This window comes from Lepisma saccharinum, chromosome 6 (genome assembly GCF_977018435.1).
Source record: "Lepisma saccharinum chromosome 6, izLepSacc3.1, whole genome shotgun sequence".
Lineage (NCBI taxonomy): Eukaryota > Metazoa > Arthropoda > Insecta > Zygentoma > Lepismatidae > Lepisma > Lepisma saccharinum.
The window spans coordinates 69394491-69421224 of record NC_139234.1 but is presented as its reverse complement, the minus strand read 5'-3'; the positions used below and the strand labels follow the sequence as shown (position 1 = coordinate 69421224).

The 26734-nt window shown below is 40.9% G+C and overlaps 1 protein-coding gene across 2 annotated transcripts in view; it reads right to left on the bottom strand.

Moving 5' to 3' along the window:
• The window catches only part of LOC145988847 (organic cation transporter protein), an 86716-nt gene that overhangs the window by 19063 nt on the left and 40919 nt on the right, over positions 1–26734 (bottom strand). For both annotated transcript variants that reach the window (XM_083124082.1, XM_083124083.1), the window contains exons 3-6: positions 22630–22828; positions 20009–20112; positions 15846–16003; positions 2972–3140 (exon numbers count right to left, since the gene is read on the bottom strand). In XM_083124082.1, coding sequence (XP_082980208.1) covers positions 2972–3140; positions 15846–16003; positions 20009–20112; positions 22630–22828 — 630 coding nt within the window. The remainder of the gene's footprint in view (positions 1–2971; positions 3141–15845; positions 16004–20008; positions 20113–22629; positions 22829–26734) is intronic.

Genomic DNA, 26734 nt, shown 5'->3' with positions numbered 1-26734 from the left:
TCGTCATTAATTAAGGTGGAAATGGTTTGCGGTTTTTTTATTTTGCCGGTAGCGATTTTATACGGGGTGCCCCATTTATTTATTTCCAGACGTTTTTCGATGAAGATATTCCATTGTTGTGTCTTATAATTTAGTAGCTCGGTTTCGTATTGCTTTTTTTTGGCACGGTAAATCTGGAGGTTGGCATTTCTGTATTGTGCGATGATGGATTTTTGATATAGTTTCCTGGCTTTTTGCATTTGTTTCTTAAGGTTGGTTAATTTCTTTGGCCATGGCTTCCTCTTCATTTTCCTTTGGTTATCTCTGGGTGATGAATTTTCAATTGCTTGTCTGATGTTTGCAGAGAGTTCCTCTGCGAGCGTGTTGAGTGATTTTTGTTGGTCCAATTGTTCAGGGATAATGAGCTTTTCTAGGAATTTTTGATGATCGATTTTTCTCCAGTTCAATATGTTCTCCTGGTTTGTCTGTTCAAGCTGATGTTGCCTGTAGATTAAGTCGAATAGTATTAAGTTGTGGTCGCTTGTTGTGGCGAGATCTATAACTTTCCAGTTTTGGACATCGCCCAAGGCCCTTGCATTCGTGAGTGTTAGATCAATGTTGCTTGAGGCGCCCGCCCTTCCCCTGTAGGTGGGGGGATTATCTGGCTGATTTTCGACTTGTAGGTTGTGCTCAGAAATGAATTCCTCCATGGCTACCCCCTTGGTGTCGGTTTCTTGGCTGTACCACCACGGAGAGGAGGAGTTCGTTTCAGCTGTGATTATGATCTTGTAGTTTTTGTACGCATTGCAGATCAGATCGATTTTTTCCAAATATGGGTCTATGTCATGGCTGAATTGAAAATAACTATTTATTAGGATCCAAGAACCATGCTCGGAAGATATTTGAGCGCAATTTATGTGTGTGTCACAAAATTGTGCTATTTTGGTGATTGTTAGATTTCTGTTTAGGTTAATTATTGCTGCCATGGTTTGATTGCGGTCCTGAATTGTGTGAACGTTGAGTGGTATGTAGGGAATTTTGTTTTTGGATGTGTATGGTTCTTGCATGAGAATTATGTCAATGTATTGCTCTTTGCAGTAATTGATTGTTTCAAGTGTTGCAAGCTTGCTTCTTCTGGTGTTGATCTGTGCAACGCGTATCTTGTCGTTATCTATGAGTGCCGTACTAATTGGTGGCATCGGGGCCATTCGTTTGTAGCTATGAACTCCATTCTCCCGTGTGCCCTTACAAAGTCCGCGTAAACATCGTCAAGTACCAGGGACTCTCCGCGACGTCCGAAAGCTGTCTCGGTTAGCCGGAGCAGCTCCTCTGTGTCGGTAGGAAGGTTGTAAGTTTTTAACGTTATCCTGTCCACTGCTTCTGGTATGGGGAAGGTAATAGTTTTGCCCTTGCTATGCTTCTTCCTGACTAGTAGTCTCAGTGCAGTAATGAGAATATCTCTCTCTTCTAGGCGTGAAAGTTTCAAGTTGTGCTCGAAGTTTCTATATATTAGGTACGGATCCGAGGGATGGGATGAGTGTTCTGGCGAGGGTGATGGAGGTTCCGAGTCAGTATCGAGATCGGTGTCATATAAGTCAAGTGTGTCTTCTGCAGTGAGTTCAATTTTCTTGAATGTGAGAGGGGTGTGAGATGATGTGTCAGATGTAGGTGTTCGTGTCAGAGCGGGTTTTATTACCTCAATTGGGGCAGAAGGTGTTGGAAAAGGGTCGTTGAGGATGGAATGGGTGTTTGTAGTGAATTTTATATTCTCCGATAGGTTGGACGGTTCAGTAGAGAGGTCGAGAAGGGTTGGGGGATTGAAGTATGTGCTATATGGGTACATACTTTTGTTCACCATCACATTTCGACCAAAATGTGCGTCACTTCCTCGATGGCTTGTTCCACAATCGGTGTATTGGTAGGGGTGGGCCTGTGCCGTGGCCAGCAAGATCGCTGGACATCACTCCTCTGCACTTCTTTCTATGGGGAGAGGTGAAACGCCTCGTATACGAAACATTTGTCGTGTCAGCCGATGATCTCGTTGCACGTATTAATGTCGCCGCAGCGACGATAGCAGACACCGCGGGGTTGTTTGGTCACACTAGACAATCGTTGATTCGGCGTTGTCATCTCTGCGTGGAAGTTAATGGCAGACAGTTTGAACATCGTCTGTGATGTGGTTCCCTCGGCACCTCCACTATGCACACAGTGAACATGGCGACACATATGCAACCTAGCGCACCACGACCACCATCTTTGTTTTTCTACGTAATGGTGATGTCCACTACGGATATTCGCTTTCTTCTTAGTTGTCAGTCTCCACATATCACTTTCCGTGGATAACACATCTCGCTAAACCCTTCCCTACCCCCTTGACTTCAACAGACCCATTCGCTTCCTTTTGGGGAATCCCTTGCGCATCAACTTCACACATCTGCCATGTGCTTTTTTGAATAGAGCATGCCGCATTTCTTTGTGGAACGTCCTTCGCCGCGGTCATATGGTTGACCGTTGTGCCACTATTTCCTTGTAAACGTAATTTTCCCACTTTTTCCCACTTTAATAACTCCGAATGGGTGCCGTTTTCGGCATTTCGTCACATGAACTTTTGTGTTTATTTTCACTTCTGGCATCACCTCCTAAGCGTTGGAAACGAACTTTAGTAACACCCTGTATATATTTATAACAGAAAAGTTGCTCGTGATTATGTGCTTAGTTGCCTTGCTAGTAGATGATTTTTTAGTTTCTTTTTAAACTGCGACCATTTAAACTGAACTAGCTTTATGAAATGCAGGGACATTACCAGAAGAATTTCATCCCCCCTCCTCCCACCAGGAATCGAGCGTCTTACCGACTGGAGACACAAATATGATGAATACTGTGTAATTATTGTTTTATTCGTGGAAATATTTAAACACACAAACGCAAGAAGATGAAACCATATTTGAATTAACACCATTGTAAAATATTAGTTGCAAGACAAGACACTCACCACCAATGTCCAATGAGAACAGCGCTGTGCAGCCCATACACCACTTGTAGCCATAGCCTGTCTGGTATTATGTAGCCCCACAGTGCTACGGCCATCACACCAGACGCAAAAGCTCCTTGAAATAGTATTCCACACGCAGTGCGTTTTGAGGGTCCTACTATCTCCATCGCTGCAAAGGAAGATTTATATTATATTAATCTAATTCTTCTGTGCGCAAACAGTAAATAATTTAAACCAATATAATGTACAGTGTCTTTCAAAAGTCTTAGGACAACGACATTTTATAATAGGCAACCTAACTTACATAAGGCGTTGGAGGATTACCTGTAGAGTTAGGTTCAGTTTCAGGGTTGCCACATGCACAATAGATATGTGTGAAATAAGCGAAAGGAATACCACTATGATTTACTATGTATTTTAAAATTATAAAGAAATTGAGTATTATATCGCAAATGACAAAATACTTTATGAAAGAAATAGAGTTCCATTACATAAACAAAAGCGATTTTCTACTGTTTTATCGTTGATGATTCTACACATAAGAAAAGAAGAGGCAGGAAAGGAGAGGAGAAGAGAGGAGGCGAAAGGAGAAGATAAAAGCAGCGGAGGGAAGGAAAGAGAGGATAGAAAGGTACAGAATAAGAAATGAGAGAAAAGGAAAGAAGATGAGAGAGGGAGAGAGATATGAAGAAAAGAGAAAAAGAAAGGGGGAAAACAAGATTGGATGAGAGGAGAGTGAAGAGGAGGAGAGGAGAGGAGAATATTATAAAAGATAGGAAAGGGAAATTGTACATTGGAGTCTGGAATCGAAGACAGGAGTGGAGAATAGGCGAGAATATGAGGCGACATGAAATAGAAGCAGAGGAGAAAGAGGGAAGAGGAGAGAGAGAGGGGGGGGGGAAGAAGAGAGGAGAGGAGAAGGGAAGCAGTTGCAGTAAATGAGGACTAAAAGTGATAAACGTTGTAAATGCCAAAAGCGAAAGTGTTGGGAAATCGCATCGTTCAGCACATCGGCCCGTAAAACCGTGCACACTAGTGACCTCTTTACACGCCCTCTGAACTACTTAGAGGGCTCCCAGTCACATTTCATGTTTACCACATTTCACAGTCTAACGTGGAAAACGGTGTTTGAATTATTGTGGCACTTACAGCGTTTACCAATTTTAGACTTCAAATATCGTCTGAGCTTCAATAATTGCTGCATTAATCAAATTATCAACATAAAACATTCAAAAAACATTTTGAAATTCCGATTTAATAAATAGGCCTACATGCTCGGGGCGAAATGTCTTTTGGCTGAGTTCAGAGCAAGATAAGATCTTCTGCATAAGATTTTCGATTTTACCTACGATTACACCACAAAAACCACGAATTTAATTTTCATATTCATGAGTAGTTTCCAAATTTGTTCCTCTTGTCAATTCGTTGAAATGGAGATTTTATTATTTAATATTTCATAGTTAATACCAAACGGAACCATCCTATTCACACGGCGTGGACATTGAACACAATGGGATATGTCTAAAACTTACGAAAAGATTCTGCTATCGGAGGGGTTTGAACCTACGACCATTAGGTTGACAATCCTGAACGGTAACCACCAGTGGCGGTGATTGGGTTACAAAAACCGGGGGGCAAAGTGCTAAAACAGGGGGAGGGGCAAAGACAGTATAATTCCCTTTGCATATAAGAGTTAGCATTGTGTAGGGGTAAAAGTGGCGAAAAGTGGGGGAACTGCCCCCTCGTTCCCCCTAATTGCCGCCACTGATAACCCCTACCCTACAAAATTACGTGTTTTTCTATTTGTACTTTAAAGTGTTAGATAGAGCTGGCCAATCTGAAACGTAGATGCAACTCACCTCCTACATGGAAACTTCTCATAAATATGAAAATGAAATTCGTGTTTTTAGTGGTGTAATCGCAGGTAAAATCGAAAATCTTAGGCAGAAGATCTTATCTTACTCTTAACTCAGCCAAATGACATTTCGCCCCGAGCATGTATTTATTAAATCGCAATTTTAAAATGTTTTTTGAATGTTTTATGTTGATAATTTGATTAACATAACCCACAGCGCTACAGCCCTTGAAGGGCCTTAGCTTACCTACCGACTGCTGGTCTCCCTCACACACTGTTCCGCCGTCACCTGTTATAGCGTGGAGGTCTCAGACCAGTGTTGGGGTGACGGGTGATCAGCCCGACGAACCCCCAGCCGTTATTGTAGGTCTTCTTGACCAGGTTACGCTCACTCACTCGGAGCTTCCCAATTTCCTCACGATGGTGGGTTGCCACCGGCCCTATACGTAGGCCGAATAAATTCCGACCAGAGCCGGATTCGAACCTACGCCGTCCCGCAGCGAACGATCTCAAGACGAGTGAACGCCTTAACCCGTTCGACTACGGAGGAGGACTGATTATTTGATTAATGCAGCAATTATTGAAGCTCAGACGATATTTGAAGTCTAAAATTGGTAAACGCTGTAAGTGCCACAATAATTCAAACACCGTTTTCCACGTTAGACTGTGAAATGTGGTAAACATGAAATGTGACTGGGAGCCCTCTAAGTAGTTCAGAGGGCGTGTAAAGAGGTCACTAGTGTGCACGGTTTTACGGGCCGATGTGCTGAACGATGCGATTTCCCAACACTTTCGCTTTTGGCATTTACAACGTTTATCACTTTTAGTCCTCATTTACTGCAACTGCTTCCCTTCTCCTCTCCTCTCTTCTTCCCCCCCCCCTCTCTCTCTCCTCTTCCCTCTTTCTCCTCTGCTTCTATTTCATGTCGCCTCATATTCTCGCCTATTCTCCACTCCTGTCTTCGATTCCAGACTCCAATGTACAATTTCCCTTTCCTATCTTTTATCATATTCTCCTCTCCTCTCCTCCTCTTCACTCTCCTCTCATCCCATCTTGTTTTCCCCCTTTCTTTCCCTCTTTTCTCTCTTTTCTTCATATTTCTATCTCCCATTTCCTCTCCTTTCCTCTCATTTCGTCTTCTGTCCACTTCTATCCTCTCTTTCCTTCCCTCCGCTGCTTTTATCTTCTCCTTTCGCCTCCCCTCTTCTCCTCTCTTTTCCTGCCTTTTCTTCTTTTCTTATGTGTAGACTCATCAACAATAAAATAGTAGAAAATCGTTTTTGTTTATGTAATGGAACTCTAATTCTTTCATTAAGTATTTTGTCATTTGCGATATAATACTGAATTCTTTTATAATTTCAAAATACGTAAATCTTAGTGTTATTCCTTTCGCTTATTTCACACATATATATTGTGCATGTGGCAGCCCTGAAACGGAGTCTGACTCTACAGGCAACCCACCAACGCCTTATGTAAGTTGGGTTGCCTATTATAAAATGTCGTTGTCCTAAGACTATTGAGAGACACTGTACATTACGCTCAATCAATATAATTTCTATTAGATAATGCATGGTGCTTTCGCAACACCAGAACCTGATGTTTAAAATTCAACGATGTATTTGATACAAGTTAACAACACCTTTTAGCAACAATAACAAAAAAAGTGTTCCCCTGTGCTTAGCACCACGCCATGAAGGCGTATAGGGGGTGTGGGGGTAACGCGCCACACTTTCTTGATCCGATCGTGAGTGGGGGTGATGTGATCAGCATCACGCCAAAGACCGCCTTTACCCCCCAGGGTTTCCCCCAGGTACCCATGGTATTCGACGCTGGGTGGGCGCAGGGGCCGCTTCCAACGTTAGAAAAGTTCCCGGATTTGAACCGGCCGGGGATCGAACCCGGGACCTTTAGCATGGTAGTCAGACGCGTTACCGGCTGAACATCAAAACGTAATTAATCTTACATTGTTTTGAAGTTTCCATTTAAAATATGGTAAGGTTAATTGTTTACCACAATCCTTTACTATCGTAATTATTGATGGTAAAGATGTGCAAGTTCTGTAAGAAGTGTTGAATTGGTACCACAAAGATAATTTTGTTCTCGCTTCAACTGAATATAATGTTTCAATGGTTTAAAATAGATGTCATCAAGCGAGGAACACAATAATAAAATAACACGAATGCGTCTTTCGTAAGAGATACAAAGAGGGGCCTTAACACTTTATCAATTTTAATATTTTGAAATTTGTAACAACGTGGATGCTTGGCGCAGGTTAGCGACTCTTCTTCCTTCTTAGTTCTATGAGCATTTAGAAGCTGTTTTTCTTCCTTACTATTAATCGGTTATCTTCATGAAATATTTTCAATATATTAACTTTCCTCCCATGTAAAACGCTGTGTAAATTTCTGATAATCTTCTGTCGCAAAAAGCGTCTCTGAAACGAACGGTCACAAAAAGACATCGTCTCCGAGAGAAAGGGTCGACAAAACACAGTGTCGCAAAAGATCAGGGTCGCCAATAGACAAAGTCGCAAAAGATCAGGGTCGCCAAAAGACAAAGTCGCAAAAGATCAGGCTCGCCCAAAAGACAAAGTCGCAAAAGATGAGGCTCGTCAAAAGACAAAGTCGCAAAAGATCAGGGTCGCCAAAAGACAAAGTCGCAAAAGATGAGGCTCGCCAAAAGACAAAGTCGCAAAAGATCAGGGTCGCCAAAAGACAAAGTCGCAAAAGGTCAGGGTCGCCAAAGGACAAAGTCGCAAAAGATCAGGCTCGCCCAAAGACAAAGTCGCAAAAGGTCAGGGTCGCCAAAGGACAAAGTCGCAAAAGATCAGGGTTGCCAAAAGACAAAGTCGCAAAAGATCAGGGTCGCCAAAAGACAAAGTCGCAAAAGATCAGGCTCGCCCAAAAGACAAAGTCGCAAAAGATGAGGCTCGCCAAAAGACAAAGTCGCAAAAGATCAGGGTCGCCAAAAGACAAAGTCGCAAAAGATGAGGCTCGCCAAAAGACAAAGTCGCAAAAGATCAGGGTCGCCAAAAGACAAAGTCGCAAAAGATCAGGGTCGCCCAAAAGACAAAGTCGCAAAAGGTCAGGGTCGCCAAAGGACAAAGTCGCAAAAGATCAGGGTCGCCCAAAAGACAAAGTCGCAAAAGATCAGGGTCGCCAAAAGACAAAGTCGCAAAAGATCAGGGTCGCCCAAAAGACAAAGTCGCAAAAGGTCAGGGTCGCCAAAGGACAAAGTCGCAAAAGATCAGGCTCGCCCAAAGACAAAGTCGCAAAAGGTCAGGGTCGCCAAAGGACAAAGTCGCAAAACGTCAGGGTCGCCAAAGGACAAAGTCGCAAAAGATCAGGCTCGCCAAAAGACAAAGTCGCAAGAGGTCAGGGTCGCCAATAGACAAAGTCGCAAGAAGACAGGGTCGTCTGAAGACTCCGTTGTCACAAAACGGCATCTCCGAAAGAAACGGTGGCCAATAGACGGAATTCGAAAGAAAGAATCCAGAAAACAAGTGGTCACAAAAACAGATGGTTGCAAAAACACAGGATCACCGAAATATAACGTCGTCAAGAGACGTCTCCGAAATAAAGCATTAAAAGAGCACTGTTGCAAATATGTAGGGGGAACATGCGCAATGCTTTAAAGATTTATCCATAATCAGTTGCTATCTCAAGTGCCGAGGTCACCGCACGTCACTGATGCGGAATATTCCGTTCAATGCTTTATGTTGGTTGCTACAAACTGCAAACTATAGGTGAGTGTTCTTACAAAGTGATATTATGCAAATGCAAATAGAAACAATTTCAAGTTTTTTTGGTGGGCAATTTTTTGTAGCCGTGACACATTAAATATTAGTTTTGCAATGCTATTATTTATACAAAACAATGAACTAAAAGCTTAATATGTTAAACATAGAAAGCAATACTATTTGCATTAGATGTATCAAATAATTGAAGACTTGTGCAAAAGAAGGGTAAATGAATGAAGGATATTATACCTAGGAGATTCTTGCCATTGACAGAATTGTGTTCTACTGCTCAGGCTATAAAGATTAACACTAGCGTCTCCAGGCAACGGATGGTCCATTTCCAATTCCAATTCACTCGTTCCCTCGTTACCTTGAGCCCAACCCAGACACACTGGTTCTAACCAGGGTTTCGGAGCGGAGTGCGGAGCGTACTAAAGGAGCGCTCCGGAGCGACTTCGAAGCGTCATTTCTACTCCGCTCCTCGCTCCGGAGCGGAGCGTGGTACGACAGCACTCCGATCCGGAGCGGAGTGGTTCGATTTCTTGAGAGACACGCTCCGCTCCGGAGCGGAGTGGTTCGACTTTTTGAGTCGCACGCTCCGATCCGGAGCGGAGCGTGATATAACAGCACTCCGCTCCGGAGCGGAGTGGTTCGGCTTTTTGAGACGTACGCTCCGATCCGGAGCGGAGCGTGATACGACACCACTCCTCTCCGGAGCGGAGTGGTTCGGCTTTCTGGGACACACGCTCCGATCCGGAGCGGAGCGTGATACAGCAGTACTCCGCTCCGGAGCGGAGTGGTTCAGATTTTTTAGACGCACGCTCCGATCCGGAGCGGAGCGTGAGACAACAGCACTCCGCTCCGGAGCGTGGTGCTTTTAACAGCACGCTCCGATCCGGTTAGGAGTTTTTTTTTTTACACGAATGCTGTAATGCAACTATGAATAATGGAATGTGCGCATTAAAGCCGACTTCCGTGACGGAGTGGTTATAGTGGAACCACATGGAAAAGAGCCTACAGTCCTGTTTCCACGTACTCTAGTTGTTTGTCTGTATGATCGCCCCCGCTTGGAGGGGAGGGACAGAGTGGATCATGCTTCCTTATGGCCCTAGTCGAACGGGTGAAGGGGGAGGTGCGCGGGGAATTTTGGCCGAAACTTTTTTGTTTGCGGTCGCTCTACAGCACAGCACCCTATGACGTCAGGGATCCTCCCCCATACAACAGACAGCTTCGTTTTGTGCCGTATTCCGTTTTCCTTGCAGGTGACTCAGTGCAATCGGCTAGGGCATTGGTCTTGTGCCCGTTTCAAGAGGGAAGGAGAGTGAAACTGGCACATAGCTTGTTTGTGTGTGCTTTCGGGGTTGAGAACTTCGTTCGCTGCGCTGTACGTTTCGTTCGACGTGTCCGTATAATAGAGACATCGCCTTTGCCAGACAGTCCAGTGTTGCCAGTTGTATTAGAATTATGCTACACCAATTCTGGCTAGATTGTTCTCTTTTAAAAGTATTACTTGCGCGTGTTGTTCTTCTCTTCACTGTCATAAAAATAAGCCTTTAAAAGCTGTGTTCTCTTGTATCATTACATGCATATTATGTGTGCTTGTCAACTGTGTTGTATGGACATTTAATTAAATTTTTAACGCCGCTGATACATGGACGTCTTCAGGATTTTTTCCAGGAAGGGACAAGCAAGATATTTTTCCAAGGGGGGGGGGGCAGAATGAGGCAGAATTTCCCCAAAATAGTATTACTCCCTTTAAAAAAATTCTACAGTTTGAAGTTATCATGTTCCTAATTAATATATATTACTGTGACTGAAATGAAATTATATGCGTGAAATATATACTTTTTGATTGACTTTCATTTCCGGGTGGCGTGGCCCCCTCCCTTCCGGACGTCCATGTGAATGGAGAAATCATTCCAACCAGTCTCGGTTAATGGAATTATAAGGTGACTAGATTTATTAAATCAATATACAAGAACAAAAAAGAAAAATCCGTAATTGTTAATTCTATGGATTATAAGCCACGAGAATCATGGAAGATCTATACTGTAATAATGAATTGAAGGAAACCATGCTGAGTTTTTATTTATAGTCTACCTGTTCAAGTAGGAATGGAATGGTGCACAAAAAGAATTACAAAAATGTATGTAAAAGAAAACCAAGTATTTCGATCAAGTTATTTCTATAATTGTAATCAACAATGACCAATTGTCCTTTCAACTAAGTATAAGTTTCAATTTGTCTTTTCCGGACTATTACCTTTGCCTTGCCTTTAATCGTATATTTATCATGATCCGTAATTTTAAACAAATTCTAGATAAGTCGGTAAAAAAATAGGACACCGAAACTATGGAAAAGAAATATACTGTGATAGAGAAACAAACAGAAAGGAAACATTAATGACATTAACGCGGGTCAAACCAACACCATTTGTCGTTGAGAGCTGAACTCACATCCACGAACTCGCAGAAATATTCCCATGGAATTCGTTATTCATCTGATATTGAATACCCAATGATGCTTTCTGTTATGTAATAGACACTTATAAAGTGAATAATTTATTAGGTAAAAAGTAAAGTGTTCCCCTGTGCTTAGCACCACGCCATGAAGGCGTATAGGGGGTGTGGGGGTAACGCCCCATACTTTCTTGATCCGGTCGTGAGTGGGGGTGATGTGATTAGCATCACGCCCCTGACCGCCTTTACTCCCCAGGGTTTCCCCATGTACCCATGTTATTCGACGCTGGGTGGGCGCCGGGGCCGCTTCCATCGTTAGAAAAGTTCCCGGATTTGAACCGGCCGGGGATCGAACCCGGGACCTTGAGCATGGTAGTCAGACGCGTTACCGACTTTGCCTGATTTCAGAAAACACACACACACACACACACATACGTCAAAGATATGAATAAGAGGCTGTTCATTTGGAAATTAATTTCCAAGTTGTATTTTTATGCTCTTCTGAATAGATGTAAAGGAAAGTGAAGTCTCTTATTGTTAAACAGAATTATAAATGTATATTTGCTTAAGGATTAATTTATCACAATATACTTTGCAATTATACATTCAACATACGTTGAAACAATGCCTTTTGTTATGGACTTTTGGTGGATTTAAGACTCAACAATACGCTATCGAGAATAGACCTACAGTTTAAATCCTACCTAAAGTGGGATTCGAGCCACTATGTCTCTCCACCGTGGATCGATCCCAGTGCCCCTTCATTACAAGGCGACGTTGTTACGACTATGTTATCGGGGTACAGTGCGCTACTTTTTTTTTCAGTTCACATTTATCAATTCTCTCATTATCATCGTCGCGATTAGCCAAAATTCAAAGCTAAGTAACAAAAATCAAATCAAATGCCATCAGTGACGAAGGCACGTATTGCTCGCAGCCCTGTTTTTCAAAATGAAACATAAAATTCAGGACATGCCCCTATCCAAGTAGGTAATATTACATTTTGTGTTTATCACGGTTATTAAGGTTTATACATCTTGTTTCGACTTATCTGCTGACTACACATTGTTCATTACTGAAAACTTGCTTTCAGTTTGCTGTGTACAGCGTACTCAGTACAAAAAATATTTATACGTATACTCAGAAAGTTAAATATAGCAACATTTCATTCGTTGTTTTTCCAAAATTTTTACAATTTTCTTATAACCACCATGCCTATTTCCAGGTTACTGCTTACAAACTTGAAATGTTAAGATATGGCAACCAGACATTTCTGTCTTTTATGAGTTCCCTATTTTGTAATTTTTGCAGTAGTATACGTATGTAACCATTAAATACCTATTTTAACTTCCTGCCTTTAAAATTGGGAAAAAGAATCGATATGACAACCCTGTATTTCATACTATTTAAATTCCCCTGTTCGGCTGTATACAAACAGCATTCCGATTTTCGACTTTATAACTTCATAAAAGTAAACCAAATGTGGCAACTTACATTTTTGGTTAAGCCGGTTTTCAACTTTCTAGTGTCAGGATTTTTAAAAAGTTAGATATGAAAACTCTGTAGCTATTTCAAATTAAGACGTTTCCTTATTGGCCGACGGTAACATTAATAAGCATGATTCCGATTTTCAACTTCATACCTTCAAAAATCGAAAAGTTAAAATTAGCAACCTGAATTTTCAATTAGTTTAAACTTTTCCCTTTCGCTACATTCAAAGTATCATACATAACCAGCGTAAAAGAAAGTAAGATATGGCAATCATGCACCAGCGAGTGTTTTGCATGAACACCTGTCCGCCTTTTATCTTCCTCCGTACAAGTTGCTTCGGCTTTCCTCTACGCGCTCCTGACCTTTTAGAAGGTCGAAAGGATTTTCTGCAGTAGTTTCGCCAGTGTTACTCGAACCAATATTCCGGAATAACTCACTTCTCCCGCGGCGTGGACTGTAACGTCGGGCCGATATGCCGAAGTGCTTAGCCCGAACCAGAAGCTGAACGGAAATGAGTTTCAGTCGCGATCCCTGGTGGCAGGAAATGAGAGTGGTTCCATTCTCTCAACTTATAAAACCACAGGTGGCACACCTGCTAGTGAAATATATTGTCCCCAGAAGTAGTAGTAGAGTAGTAAAAGTTATAATGAAAATAATAATAATAATATCGCTCTCTTCACGAAAACAGTCCAGTGAAGATCGAAGCTTCCCCTTGCATTCTCCACACCACTGGCCCTCCAGGTTTGCCACACTTCTTCTACGCTTCACAGTTGACACATTGCGCGTTGTACGTCACGGACACTGCCGGCTTGTAACGATTCCATTGAAAGTCAATGTATTCATTACAAGCCGGCAGTGTCCGTGACCGTACGTATGCGGTTGATTGTGCCTTCTCTGGTGTATTGTGTAAGGATTATTCCTTGCTTATTGGCAACACTGTAGGTGAGTGACGTAATCTTTTCTGGACTGTTTCCGTGGCGTTAGCTTTAGTAATAATCAGTTTTATAACAACAATAACGGGTGATTTTCAAATGCCGTACAAATTCCACAAACAAAATTACTAAGATATTCGGAACCTTTGATCGTTAGTTTTCTGTATACACTCGTATTATCCAACCTCGGAGCGCTCCGGAGTCGCTCCGGAGCGGAGTGTGTAAGTTCTTAGAATATCGCTCCTCGCTCCGGAGCGGAGCGTCACAAGGTATCGCTCCGCTCCGGAGCGGAGTGAACCGTTTCCTAAAATTTCGCTCCTCGCTCCGGAGCGGAGCGAGAAATTTTCCAACTTCCTCTGCTCCGATCCGGAGCGGAGCGTGTCAAGGTAGCGCTCCGCTCCGGAGCGGAGTGAACCATTTTCTAAAACTTCGCTCCTCGCTCCGGAGCGGAGCGAGAAATTTTCCGATTCCCGCTGCTCCGCTCCGGAGCGGAGCGGGCTAAGACATCGCTCCGCTCCGGAGCGGAGCGAACCATTTCTTAGAATCTCGCTCCTCGCTCCGGAGCGTGGGCAACAGTCGGAGCGTTGATCCGCTCCGCTCCGAAACCCTGGTTCTAACTGACCTCACCATAGGTATATTGATTGTGTGGCGGCTAGAACCAGAAATCATGCTACATATTGCTGGAAAGTCCTTTACTTTAGTTCCACTCGGTTGTAGGGGAATTTAAATGCATGGTTCAAGTAGCTATGATGATTACGTAATAGTAAATATGAGTAAATAGTATTAGTTCTTAGAGTCAGGATAGTCAGGAAGATGCTTGTCCTCAATATACTACTTTGTATGCAAATTGTTTTCACTCGAATCCAAGATTAAGCACATTCCACATTTCAAGAACTTTGGGTGCAGATTTGCTTGTTCCACCGTACCTTAGCACACCCTATACCACCTTCCCAAATATTCTATAAGGGGATTTTCAGAATCAGCTATAGTAAGGCAAGAATCTCAGCAATGAGGGAGAGAGAGAGAGAAAGAGACAGCGAGAGAGAGAGAGAGAGAGAGAGAGAGAGAGAGAGAGAGAGAGAGAGAGAGAGAGAGACAGCGAGAGAGAGAGAGAGAGAGAGAGAGAGAGAGAGAGAGAGAGAGATTCAAAGAGAGATAGAGAGAGAATGAATGCAAAACAGAAGAAGAAAGATAGATTAAAAGCAAGGAGAAATGCAAAATGAAAGGAAGATAGAGAGGGAGAAGGAACAGAAGAAGGAAAGAGAAGTGGAGAGAAGAAACATAAAAAGAAAGATAGAGAGAAGAAACAGAATGTAACAAGAAATGGAGAGAAGGAACAGAAGAAGGAAAAGGGATGGACAGAAACATAGAAAGACGGCAGACAGAAAACGAGTAGAGAGAGCGAGAGATAAATAGATAGAGGAAGAGAGAGAGAAAGAGAGAGAGAGAGAGAAAGAAGAGAGAGAGAAAGGAGAGAGAAAGAAAGGAGAGAGGGAGATAGAGAGACAGAGACAGACAGAGAGAGAGAGAGAGAGAGAGAGAGAGAGAGAGAGAGAGAGAATGAATGCAAAACAGAAGAAGAAAGAAAGAAAGATTAAAAGCAAGGAGAAATGCAGAATGAAAGGAAGATAGAGAGGGAGAAGGAACAGAAGAAGGAAAGAGATGTGGAGAGAAGAAACATAATAAGAAAGATAGAGAGAAGAAACAGAATGTTGTAACAAGAAATGGAGAGAAGGAACAGAAGAAGGAAAAGGGATGGACAGAAAGATAGAAAGACGGCAGACAGTAAACGAGTAGAGAGAGAGAGAGAGAGAGAGAGAAGGCGAAGCAGAAGCAAATCTTAGTAGTTTCCGAAACAACTGTCTCCAATAAATTATTTCGTTAGGATCAATCAGGAATAGTCGAATTCAAATAAGCCATAGATTTTATATACGAGTACAACTATAATTTGCTCAGCATATATGCTGCACATACATAGTTTCAAGATTTACCATATCATGATAGTACGATTAACATATATAACGACACCTTAGTGTAAGAGAACTATTAATAACAATAAGGTTATACTTGTAGAATAATATTATAATCTGTATATTGCATGTATAAATTATATTCTTGCTCAATTCAGGAATAAATTGAAGAAATTAAATGTTACATTAGTTTTCACTACAAGTACATATTTATTGTTATTAGATATTACATATTACTGGAGTATTAATTTGAGGAGCCCAATATTCATGCATACAAGTGTATAGGTCATTAATAAGAACTTCTTTCTAACAATAAGCTTCAGGCAAGAAATAATAGTGGTGAAGTACTAGACGACAGATATTTCAATAAGGTGTCAAATATTTTAATCTAGCCATCACTTTAAGAATACTTGCTTTATGTTCTTACTGAGAACAAATCCAGTGATATAGGCTCCCGCAGACCCGAACATGCCGTAGAAGAAACGAACCACGAGGAAAGAGTAGAACTCAGAGCAAAAGGCCACGGCAACTCCCAACACCAACTGCAACACGGCCGAGATGTAGAAGATTTTCTTTCGACCATACCTGCAGTGAAGAGACAGAGCAAGGAGCGATATTAGACAAAGCGCTACAGCTGCGTTAGAAGCATCCAAAGCAAAGAAACATTGTTATTTACAATCTGGACATGCTATTAGCAGCCTGTTAAACTTGACGCCCACTGGAGCAGAACCGCGATTAAGAACCAGGTGCGGGAGAAGCAGTGTTGCCACAGTCTAAGGACACAATATCCCTCTGCAAGGGACAAAATTTTCCTATTTTTTCCTTCATCTATAGAAATATTAAGATTTTCGTTGGTTCGAAAAATGTTGAACAAAATTAACCACATGCAAGCCTATAGCTAGCCTCCTCGCTACAGGGCCCTTGTGTCAGGTTCGAATCCTGTTCAAGTATGCATGTACGTTCGATTTTTGTTTACACGTTCGATGTATCGATATCGGAAAGTATTGGTTGGAATTAATTTACCGATAACTACCGATACTTCAGAATTTTGGTCTATCGCTAACTTAAGAACCCCGCAAAATTGCCGTGCGACACTATCCCGGATATTATGCAAAATTCGAAGTCTCTTTTCATTTTGCACCAGTTGCACCAGTTTCGTGTTTAAAACTGAATTTTGTGATAACGTAACATGTAATTTAGTATTCTGATCTAATTCTAAAAAAATAGAGTAAAAATCTTGGTAATTTAATGCATATAATTCGAGTGGAATACTTACACACTGACAAATTTGAATTATTACAATTTTCAGGCATTGGTATCGGTGGGAATCGGTGAGAGTATCGGGATCGGTGTCAAAATGGTATAGATTCAGCTCTAGTTATTTAACGTCGCTTTTCTGCCACTTTTTGCTAATAGTAACGGTGAGCATGAGTGATGATATGATGAAATTGATGAAGGGACACTCACCAAAAATACCCATGCCCAGACCGGGATTCAAACCCGAGAACCCTGGCGTGGCAGCGAGCTGTGATAACCACTCCGGCATGGAGGTCGGCACAACTGTGTTTGTTTCATCACATAGTTCATCATTCTTCCTCATCGTCGCTATTAACCGAGGATAAATAAAGAAAATAAAAATATTGAGATAAAAGCTGATACTCAAAGAAGTGGGAAGTGAGAAGTAACAGCAAGAAATTACAGATATGAAGCTGGAACCCAATATAATTTCTAATATAATATTTGCTAATATTGAGTCTGATGTTTTCAAATTTGCCTAAAATTTTGGTATTTTGCATCGAATTTCACTTTTCACTTAAAACTAGATCCGAATTTACTTTCATGTGGCAACACTGGGCAGAAATGTCACTGAGAAAAATACACGTAGAAGCTCACACAGACCTTCCCTTTCCCGTGCTTCAGTCTCATTGGGCGACTTTGCTCTTCTTGAGTACATGCACTCTTCTTCCACGATTCCGCTCCAGTAGGCGACCAGCTATACAGCTCTTTGCATAAGCGAAATATTACATTGCGTCTATGAGGCAAGCGTCTAACTTACAAGTATTCTATTGTGTATTTATTGACCGTCTGCGAAAATATTCCGTTCAGTTTTCGAACTCCTATTCCGTTAGATTCGACAGGAAACTAACTGTCATGACTTATTGAAAAGTTAATGAAAAATATTCTAAGTAGAGTTCGAACTTGGGTACTCATTATTCCATATCATTGCTATAACAACCAGTGGCGTGCCCAGGAACCCAAGAATATTATTTTCAGCAGCCTTTTTCCCTACATTTGACGTTCTTAAAAAAGAGAATGCTGGACCAAAAGGGGGTCACGCCACTGATACAAAAAGAGAAAAAAAAACATACCGAAACGTGCATAACTTCTTGGAAGTTATGGTAAATCTGGAAACTGGGTTCCTTGCTATATCAATGCTGAAGCATACCAAAACACCTCTGATTAAACCATTTCTGCAATATTGTATTATTTTCCCTCTGTTCCAAAAGCTATTGCTAAAATATGTACATATTTTAACTTGTACTTTCTTCAGTATTGCTTCATGTTTGTTGTTTACATAAATATTCAACTTTGATATGAATTATATAACAGTTTAATCACATTATAAGATGCTCAGAAGAGTACAGAACATTAAAGCTTGAACTCACAAATGATAAAAACGAATCAGGAGAAGGTCAATGCGCTTTAAACAACTCGACAAATACTCTGATTCACGCACCGTCGTTGAGATACGAGAAAAAGACATAACAAATACGCATTTCATAACATGCGTATGATAGGCATGATTTGCAAGCATGGCCGTTCCTACACCAAGTCGAAATACATGAAAATGTTATTGTCTTCGTTTATTGTCGTTTTCAAAATATTTGATTGTGAACAGCAACTCCAAAACACCACAACCAATCCGCAATAAGTCCAAGTAATTTTGTTAAATACGCGCATGTCCCTTAACAAAACTCGTTGTCTATGCAGGAAGTTCACTCAGTAATCGTACAACATATTCTGCGACAGAAGTTTCGAGTGCGTATATCCTTTATCCCTCCGTTCTATTAAGTAATGTATAATTAATACAATAGCATTTTAATAGCAAAGACATTACCAATATGATGCATGTGTTTTACATAATAAATATCTATATTCATTATCTAATGCATTCATTTTAAACTAATACTATGTATATACCTTCGCAATAATTTCATCAAAACGCCAAACAGGAATTTCAGTTTTTCTCCATTTCCAATTTAAAAAATGACTTGAGTATCGCATCGCCATTTGCAAATCATGTATAACTGCTTTTAAGTAGTACTAAGTATAAACTTGATGTAATTCTGTAGAAATGTTTGCAATGCGAGGTGAGTGAGCATTATTTTTTCTGAAACTGTTTTCTTTTATAAAGCGACAAAACGAAATGAAAATATGTCACCACTATTCCCACGGGGCTCCTGGTCGTTTGTTCTTGGTAGTTCCTCTTGCCGAGCAGCAAGCCCCTTCCCTCTTGGTTACAGCTCTGCATAACAACAGCAATGGGCAACGAAGTTAAAACACATTTAGAAAGAAAACGAATTAAAAATATATGCACTACGAATACTTGAAGTGTTATTGCACGTCAATAAACAGATCTCGAGGAAACGTCAGTATTGGACACGCTAGCTTGATGCCTTAGCAACTCATCATTTTACTTTTCACTGTAAACTTATGAACAAAACCGTCATGATAAAAGGTAACAAGTTACTGATAAGGTTGAATCGTTCTCTGCATGAGTAGTAAACTTCCAAGTTCCATTACTATCACAAAACCACTTAAGACATTCATCATTGTAAATTTTATGAATTAAGACCACGCAAACAGTTCACACCAGTAATTAAAAATATCAGTTTTTGTTGTGTGTTCCGTTGACTAACTTATATAATATCTCTCCATTTTTTTATGTGAGAATACCTCATCGTTTCGATGTTCCCCCCCCCCCCAAGGTTTTAAAACAAAAACAACCACATGTGCACCTAAAGTTTTAAACTGTTGTGGAGATACAATCTGGGGTGCAAATATCGCGCTGAATTATTGGAAGAACCATTATTTGAAGTATGTATATATGTATACAGCAGTATCAACACAACCCATGATGATATTGTTCTCTTCCTGGATGATATTAGGACTTGTATTCCACTACGATTATAATATGAAACAAACATTGAAAGAAAACTATTGCAATACTATCACTAAGAATAAAATATAGAAATGAAATTTTTCAACATGACAGAAAAATAATATTTATGCAAGCATATATATCAAGAAAAAACATTTAACAACGTATATATATAAATATATATCTCATACACATACATTATGTCCCCTGTGTCTTTCAAAAACGTATGCTGAAGGATTAGAGGTGACACATCACACAAGTAATCAGTATTATGGAGAAGAATGCGTTTCTTTGGATGTAATGGAACAAATCTACAACTATCCCTGCAAATCCTTCAAAATGGATATAAGAATTGTTACATCTTCACGTTCGTTACAATTTTGAAGGGTGTCATAAAGTTGCTTACTCTGGTTGGATTCCAAACTTACTTGTCTGCTAAGCTACCCAATATAACTGCTCCAGCGAATACACCAAACATGTACGTTGTTTGGCCCACCGCCCTCATCCATCGCTTGTCGCACACTAGGTCCCACTGAAAAGAAAAGGAACTTCAACTTCATTGAAGACACCAGGTGGAAAACGTATTGGATAATTTTTCATGTAATGTAGCTCAACTGTAACACACAGTACGTTTTCCACAATTCTGAGAAACTTTTAGTAATTAAAAGTAAAATTTAAAAATATCAAGTTAGAACATCTGAAGTAACTACGTGAAATAACCTCTTTTCTAGTATGTCGGTATCGCTTACATTGTAGGATTTTTCATTACAAACATTCAAACACGTTTCTTGATGTAACATTACGAGGGAACATACACATTTATTTGTAGTTTGATCAATGCTACAATTATAACAATAGCCTAAATTTTAAAACAAGAAGAACAAAAATGAAACATTTGTACAATGAATATTGTCAATAATGCTATGTATTTTGGAGCCTAACAACTGAATTAACTGTGAAATGAGCAACCATTTTTGGTTGTTTGAATGTTTGCAACAACCGTAAACTATTTACTTATTATTTCCCATGTTTCGCACATCGTGCTTCTCCATTTACTGTTATTTGGACATTCACTTGGAAGTTAAAACTTAGCTTTGTGTGTTTGTTTTCACGTGCATGTGTGTGAGAAGAGTGGTGTGCACGGGTGTTCGATGTTTTTCTGGGTATTATTTTCGTTCAAAGCATTAATATAATTGTAAAATATGGAATTTACTGTAATGCAAGGAGTGAAAATATAAACCCAGTCCGTCAGGTTCGTTCCCAAAGAACATTAAATAATGGAACGTAACGTGGACCGAGTATTATTCCATGTCGAGAACACGAGACATTACGATCGACAATCTTCATCTCGTATTTCTCTTTGGCATCACTACTCAATTTACAGAGATACCCGTGACTGGTATACAAGCCGCAGAATTGCAATGCTGGTTGGGTTGTCTAGTCACAAGGCGCTTGGTGGTCAGACATGGATGGCTTGCTTCAGTGCTTCTTCAATAGGGTCGTTACAACCCAGAAGTGTCCGTGACTGTACACACTACCTTAAGGTGACTCCACAGAAAAAAGTCAGGGGGGTCAAGTCCGGTGATCTTGGGCGGGGGCCATAATCCTTTCGAAATCACTCGGTCAGGGAAAAATGATTCCACCGCAGCCATACTCACGTCAGACGTGTGGCATCTTGCTGGTACCAGCCAAGTGTCAGTTCCTCGTCATCCAACTGGTTCACAAATTCATGAAACAATACCTGGTACATATCACTGTTGACAGTAGTGTCAAAAAAAATATGGCCCGATGATGCGCCGCTGTGATAATGCACAGAACACGCCCACTTTCTGTGAATAATGGGGTTCCTCAACGATTGCATGCTGGTTGTCACTACTCCATAAACATGTGTTTTGTGAGTTCACGTATCCTGACAACATTTCACAGATTTATAAAGCTGCCACGTCGACGAGTTACGTGAGAACATTCACGAACATGCAGCGCCGTGTTGAACTGTGTATACAGGTGGGGGGAGGTCACTTCCAGCACTTCTTGCAATGTACCTTCATTTCTCAACCATAAAGGTATGTCATGAACAAATTTGGTTTCATATCCTCTTTAATTAAGATGTTTATAACACTTTTTCCGGGGCCCCTTACGAGTGGGACACTCTGTATATTTTAAGCTTGTGCTTGTATAAACTCTTTGCAAAAATATCAATGGTGGTATATTTAGTCTTGAAATTGTGTTGAAAGAGTTACACCAGTTGCACGCACAACGGAGCGGTAGAAAGAACTGACGTTTTCGCTCTGGCAATGAAAGATTTTATGATTGAAACGCTTTTTACAAACAGGAACATTAAATGTTACGGTTGATAAAATGTTGGAATCGTCTATTATACCGTGAATTACTTTGTAGAGGAAGAGCAAGTCACTTAATTGCTACCGGAGTTGTCGAAGTTGTTCTCTGAAAGTATATATATTTTCGTATGGATCGACTGTTCGATATTCTCCACAGGCTTTGAAGGACCTTTGACTGAATATGTTAAAGTCTATGAATAATGAAATAACCTGTAGTACACAGAGAATTTCATCTCGTATATGTGGCTCAAGAAAGGATATACGTGTAATATGGCTCTTTGGCATTTCATGTTAATGCTTTACCACTTAGTTCAAAAATATATATTTTTTCTATGTTTCTCCATTGTCTTCCTCTTCATATCTCCTTTCAATTTTCACTTCATTCTGCACGTTTCATTACGACAAGACGAATATCCATATCTTACCAAACCCACTTTCATGCGGAAGTATATTGTTACCATAACGCGTTACGACGTCATGGGTTCCGGGTTCGAATTCCGGTCCGTGCATGGATGTCCTTCGTGAGTGTCCTTTCATCATTCATATGATCAATCATCTTCATCTTTGCGATTAGCCAAAAGTTGAAAAAAATTAATCAAATCGAACCGACTGAAACCAACCTATCTGGTTCTCTGTGTCATCTGGATTTATAAAAGGCCGCCTCGGGAGAAGACCTTAAAAATATCGATCAAGAGGGAAAACAAAATCACCTCTATGACTCTGGACGAAGGGTGGTAGGTGGTGTCGTAGACCCAATTGTTGCAAGACACGGAGTTGTTGAACTGGTCCAGGATGTGGCAGGAATCGAGGGAGTCATCGTCGGGATTTCTTGGGATGACTGCCAGCACCTGCGAAGAGTTCCAGTCGAAGGTTCCTCCAGGCAAAACAGTTTCCCCTGGTACCATACACCTGTAGAAGATAAACGTTTATCATATTATGATATCTGCATATGGTGCTACAAACATAACATGCATACACGTAGATAACAAGTTTAGCACGGCGGTGAGAGATATCTCATCGTAATCAAGAAATACAGTTTAATTGATTGATTGAATTATGTTATTGTATGTTGCTTTTCTGCCACTTTTGGCTAATCGCGACGATTCTTGCAGGTCCAGGCACCAGAGCCTCGTTAGTCTGCAAAATGCAGTTAAGGGTGTACTGCGTGGAAGAGAGGGAGGATCGCCCTTACACCCCAAGAAATACAGTTGATTGAGTTGGTGCTTTAAGTCCACTTTATGCACAGTAAGGCTTATCGAGACTGGACCTACAGTTTAAAGTGGGATCCGAACCTCTATGTGCCTCCACCAGATATCGAACCCGGGACCCCTTGATTACAAGGCAACGACGCTACCACTGCGCAATCGGGGAGGCCCCAAGAAATACAGTCTATGTTAAGAATTACTTCTCCAAACCTTGATGATGGTGTTCTTTTTGTAAGAATCTTATATCATCCAAATTTCATATTTTTTGGATTCCTAGTTCGGTAACCGGTGTGTATACATTAAAAATTGCAGTAACCAAAAAATATGTATTTTGTTGGCCCTCCTTAACTTTTGCATGAAACATTTTTTATATATTTTTCAACGGTGAGAGATGAAAGTAACAGAATGGCAAACCGTCTTGAGTATGCACAAGTGTTGATTTTACTGAACACAGGTAAAATCTCTCTTTCAAGATATTTTGTACAAAGATATATCACACCGAAAAGATAACGCGATACGTTAATACCCAACTCTGCTCCTCAGAAGGTCGACATGGTTTCAGAATTGTCTCGATTATACAAGGGTGTGTCTAGTTAAGTCTCTTTTCAACAACTCCTGAAGTGTGTCGTGTCGTTCTTATCTCGATTTTTGAGATGCTATGTCGGTATCATTCTACCCAGGATAGCCAGTTGCCCTCCACGGAGAAGTGGTCATCTTCACCTGCTACGAAGCCAGAGGTCACAAGTTCGAACTCTGGTCAAGGCATGGATGCATCATTGCGTTTGTTCCTTCATCTGTTCCATCAGTTCATCTCATCACTCGTCCTCCTCATCGTTGCAATTATTCCAAGAGGTAGAAAGGAAACATGCGGTGAAGGCATGTGGTAGGATAAGAAAGGAATCACACAGTCACAATCTTGGCGATTTGTGGAGGTGATGTGATCAGCACCACGCTCCGGCCACCTTTATCCACAGGCTAGTTGAACCCCATGCCGCTTCGTGAAGATTGCTGGAAAGACTTCACATCTGAATTCACCCGCCCCAGGAATCGAACCTATATCTTCCGCGTAGTAGTTAGACGCCCTACCGATTGCGCTGCTGTAAGAGGTAGAACATCTATATAATATAATATAAATATAATCTAGAATGGCCTAAGAGAGAAAGAAAAATAACTCTCTGACCTTCACTCAGGGCAAAAGACTTCCATGAACTCTCTTTTTATCTTTTCTCGGGGTAATGACTCACGAGCCAAAACTTTGGCCGCGTTGGAGGCCACGATCCTCCGTTTCGATACTCTTCTGGCACACACTCGTTTGATTCGACTCGTAAAAACACACAGTCAAGAATTTTGGCACGATTGCTCACAAATAGCGCGAACCAAAGCAGATTCTCGTACGAGATGGCATAAGTTCAGGTCGCTAACAGATGCGTATTTGTTTGTACTCCAGGCCGATAGCTGTTGGAAAAATGGATGAATGGGGGCTGTCAGGGCACGGCTTGTCTGTAACGGAAAATCTAATTCAAGTTATCAGGGACGTCATCATCGTGTGGGAGACTTTCAGAATCACGCTCATACAATTTGACCAAGATGAGAACTCCGGGAAACTTGCGAACTAATGGGGGGTAGTCATTCATTTTCTCCACTTACCCTCTATTGTGCCCTCGTGTTGCCGTATTCATAGTTTCCCTCCCTTGCCTTGTTGTCAAAAAGTTCAACAACGTTAAATATTACATGTCTACTTACGCTGTGAAATATGGGGACAAAGTGACGGAAAGAATGACAGAGAGAAAAATAAGAGAGAATTGCAGGGAGAAAGATACAGAGAGAGAAGAGGAAAACAGGAGAGAAACGGCGAGAGGGAAATATGGAAAAAGAGAAAGAGGGAGAAACAGAAAAAGGAACGAAAATATTTCGTTCACCCAAGCAACATTCTCTGAAGGTGTCAATGTAAGTTACACCATTGGAACGACTAGAATTCATTGCCTAGCAGCTGCTGAAGATACTGGGCGAATAGAACTTGTAATTTTGTGGGCTGTAGTACATTTCAAAGTAATACAAAATTTTCACAATCGTCTCCTCACTCAAACATCTCTTCGTAGTATTTGCTGTTCCTTTGCTTACAGTATTAAATATTCATTTTTAGCGAATTGTTATCACATTAGTAATTTGTTAGTCATGAAGAAAATGTAACTGTTCCTTTTATAGAAGCCAGTGTTTAATATGTTCTTTTTTAATGTAAGATTTATAAACCTGACCTTCTAGAAGCAGGGAAAGGATTTAATGCAAGCCTGGTCTACTCGCCTATTAGTGTGAGAGCTCCCGTATTTATTTATTTATTCCAAGTTTCAGATACAGCACTTATAAGGCCATTTTACACTGAAAACTCTAATAAATCAACAAGATGGTTTTAGGTAAAAATAAAAAATGTAAATATAAAGATAATAAGACATAAACAAGGAAGCAAACAAAATATTTACATATTCGTTCTTAGAGAAGATGGGAAAAATACTTTCAGGGCAAAAATGTCGATGTTTGTGGGTAGTTTATTATGGAACAGGGGCAGCCTGTGGAACAGAGAGCGCTGTATAAGGGAAAACCTGGCGGTAGAGTTGTGGAAGAATTCTGTGTTTCGGGTCGATTGAGAGGGAACTCTGAAATTGAATTCTGTAAGTAGAAATTCAGATCTTAGTTTTCCATTGATCATTTTATAGAAAAATTTCATATCGGCCATATCGCGTCGGGTCTGAAGTAACTGAATGTTCAAAGTAGTCAGGATGTCAGGTTTCTGAAGATGCGTCAGAGAAGGAATTCTATGACGAACAATGGCGGTAAAGAAGCTGAAGACGGAATCCATACTAGAAAGATTTGTATTGGAAGTCATGGCGTAGACTGGAGAGCAGTATTCAATAATCGGAGAAATGAATGACTTGAAAAATAGGCTAAGAGAAGTTGGAGTATCAATTTCAGTGAATCTGTAGAGGAGACCCAAGAGGCGCATTGCACTTTTAGTTGTAGCTGCGATGTGTTTCTTAAAGTTCAGTTTTTCATCTACGATAACACCTAGATCTTTTTGGGTCGCAACTGTAGTAATATAATTATTTTCAAGAACATACTCGTAGTGAGAATGTATTAGGGTAAATCAAACACTAAAGGCAATTTTTAGTTCTCGCAGGAATAAACAAAGACTGGGCGTGTCTGATGTCAGCACGTTTATACTTGGAGTGGAAGTAGGAGTATCCATCACTGCCCCATTCAGTCGAGTGTCTCGGAGCAAAAAGGTCACACGTATGGACGCACCACTCCACGAATGCACCATCGAGGAACAGCGCGCCGTATTGCGCTTTCTGTGGTCGGAGGGAGTTAAACCGGCCGACATTCACCTTCGGCTGTTAGCGCAGTATGGAGCAAGCACCATGACTGAACGAAAGGTGTATGAGTTGGTGGACCGCTTTAAAGCGGGACGCACAAGTGTAACGGACGAAAGTCGAAGTGGACGCCTGGACGCCCAGAAGAAAACGTCCAACGGGTGGATACCATTATCAGGGAAGATCGAAAAATCACAATAGCACAAGTGGCGGAACTCTTCGACATAAGTTTCGGATCAGCATAT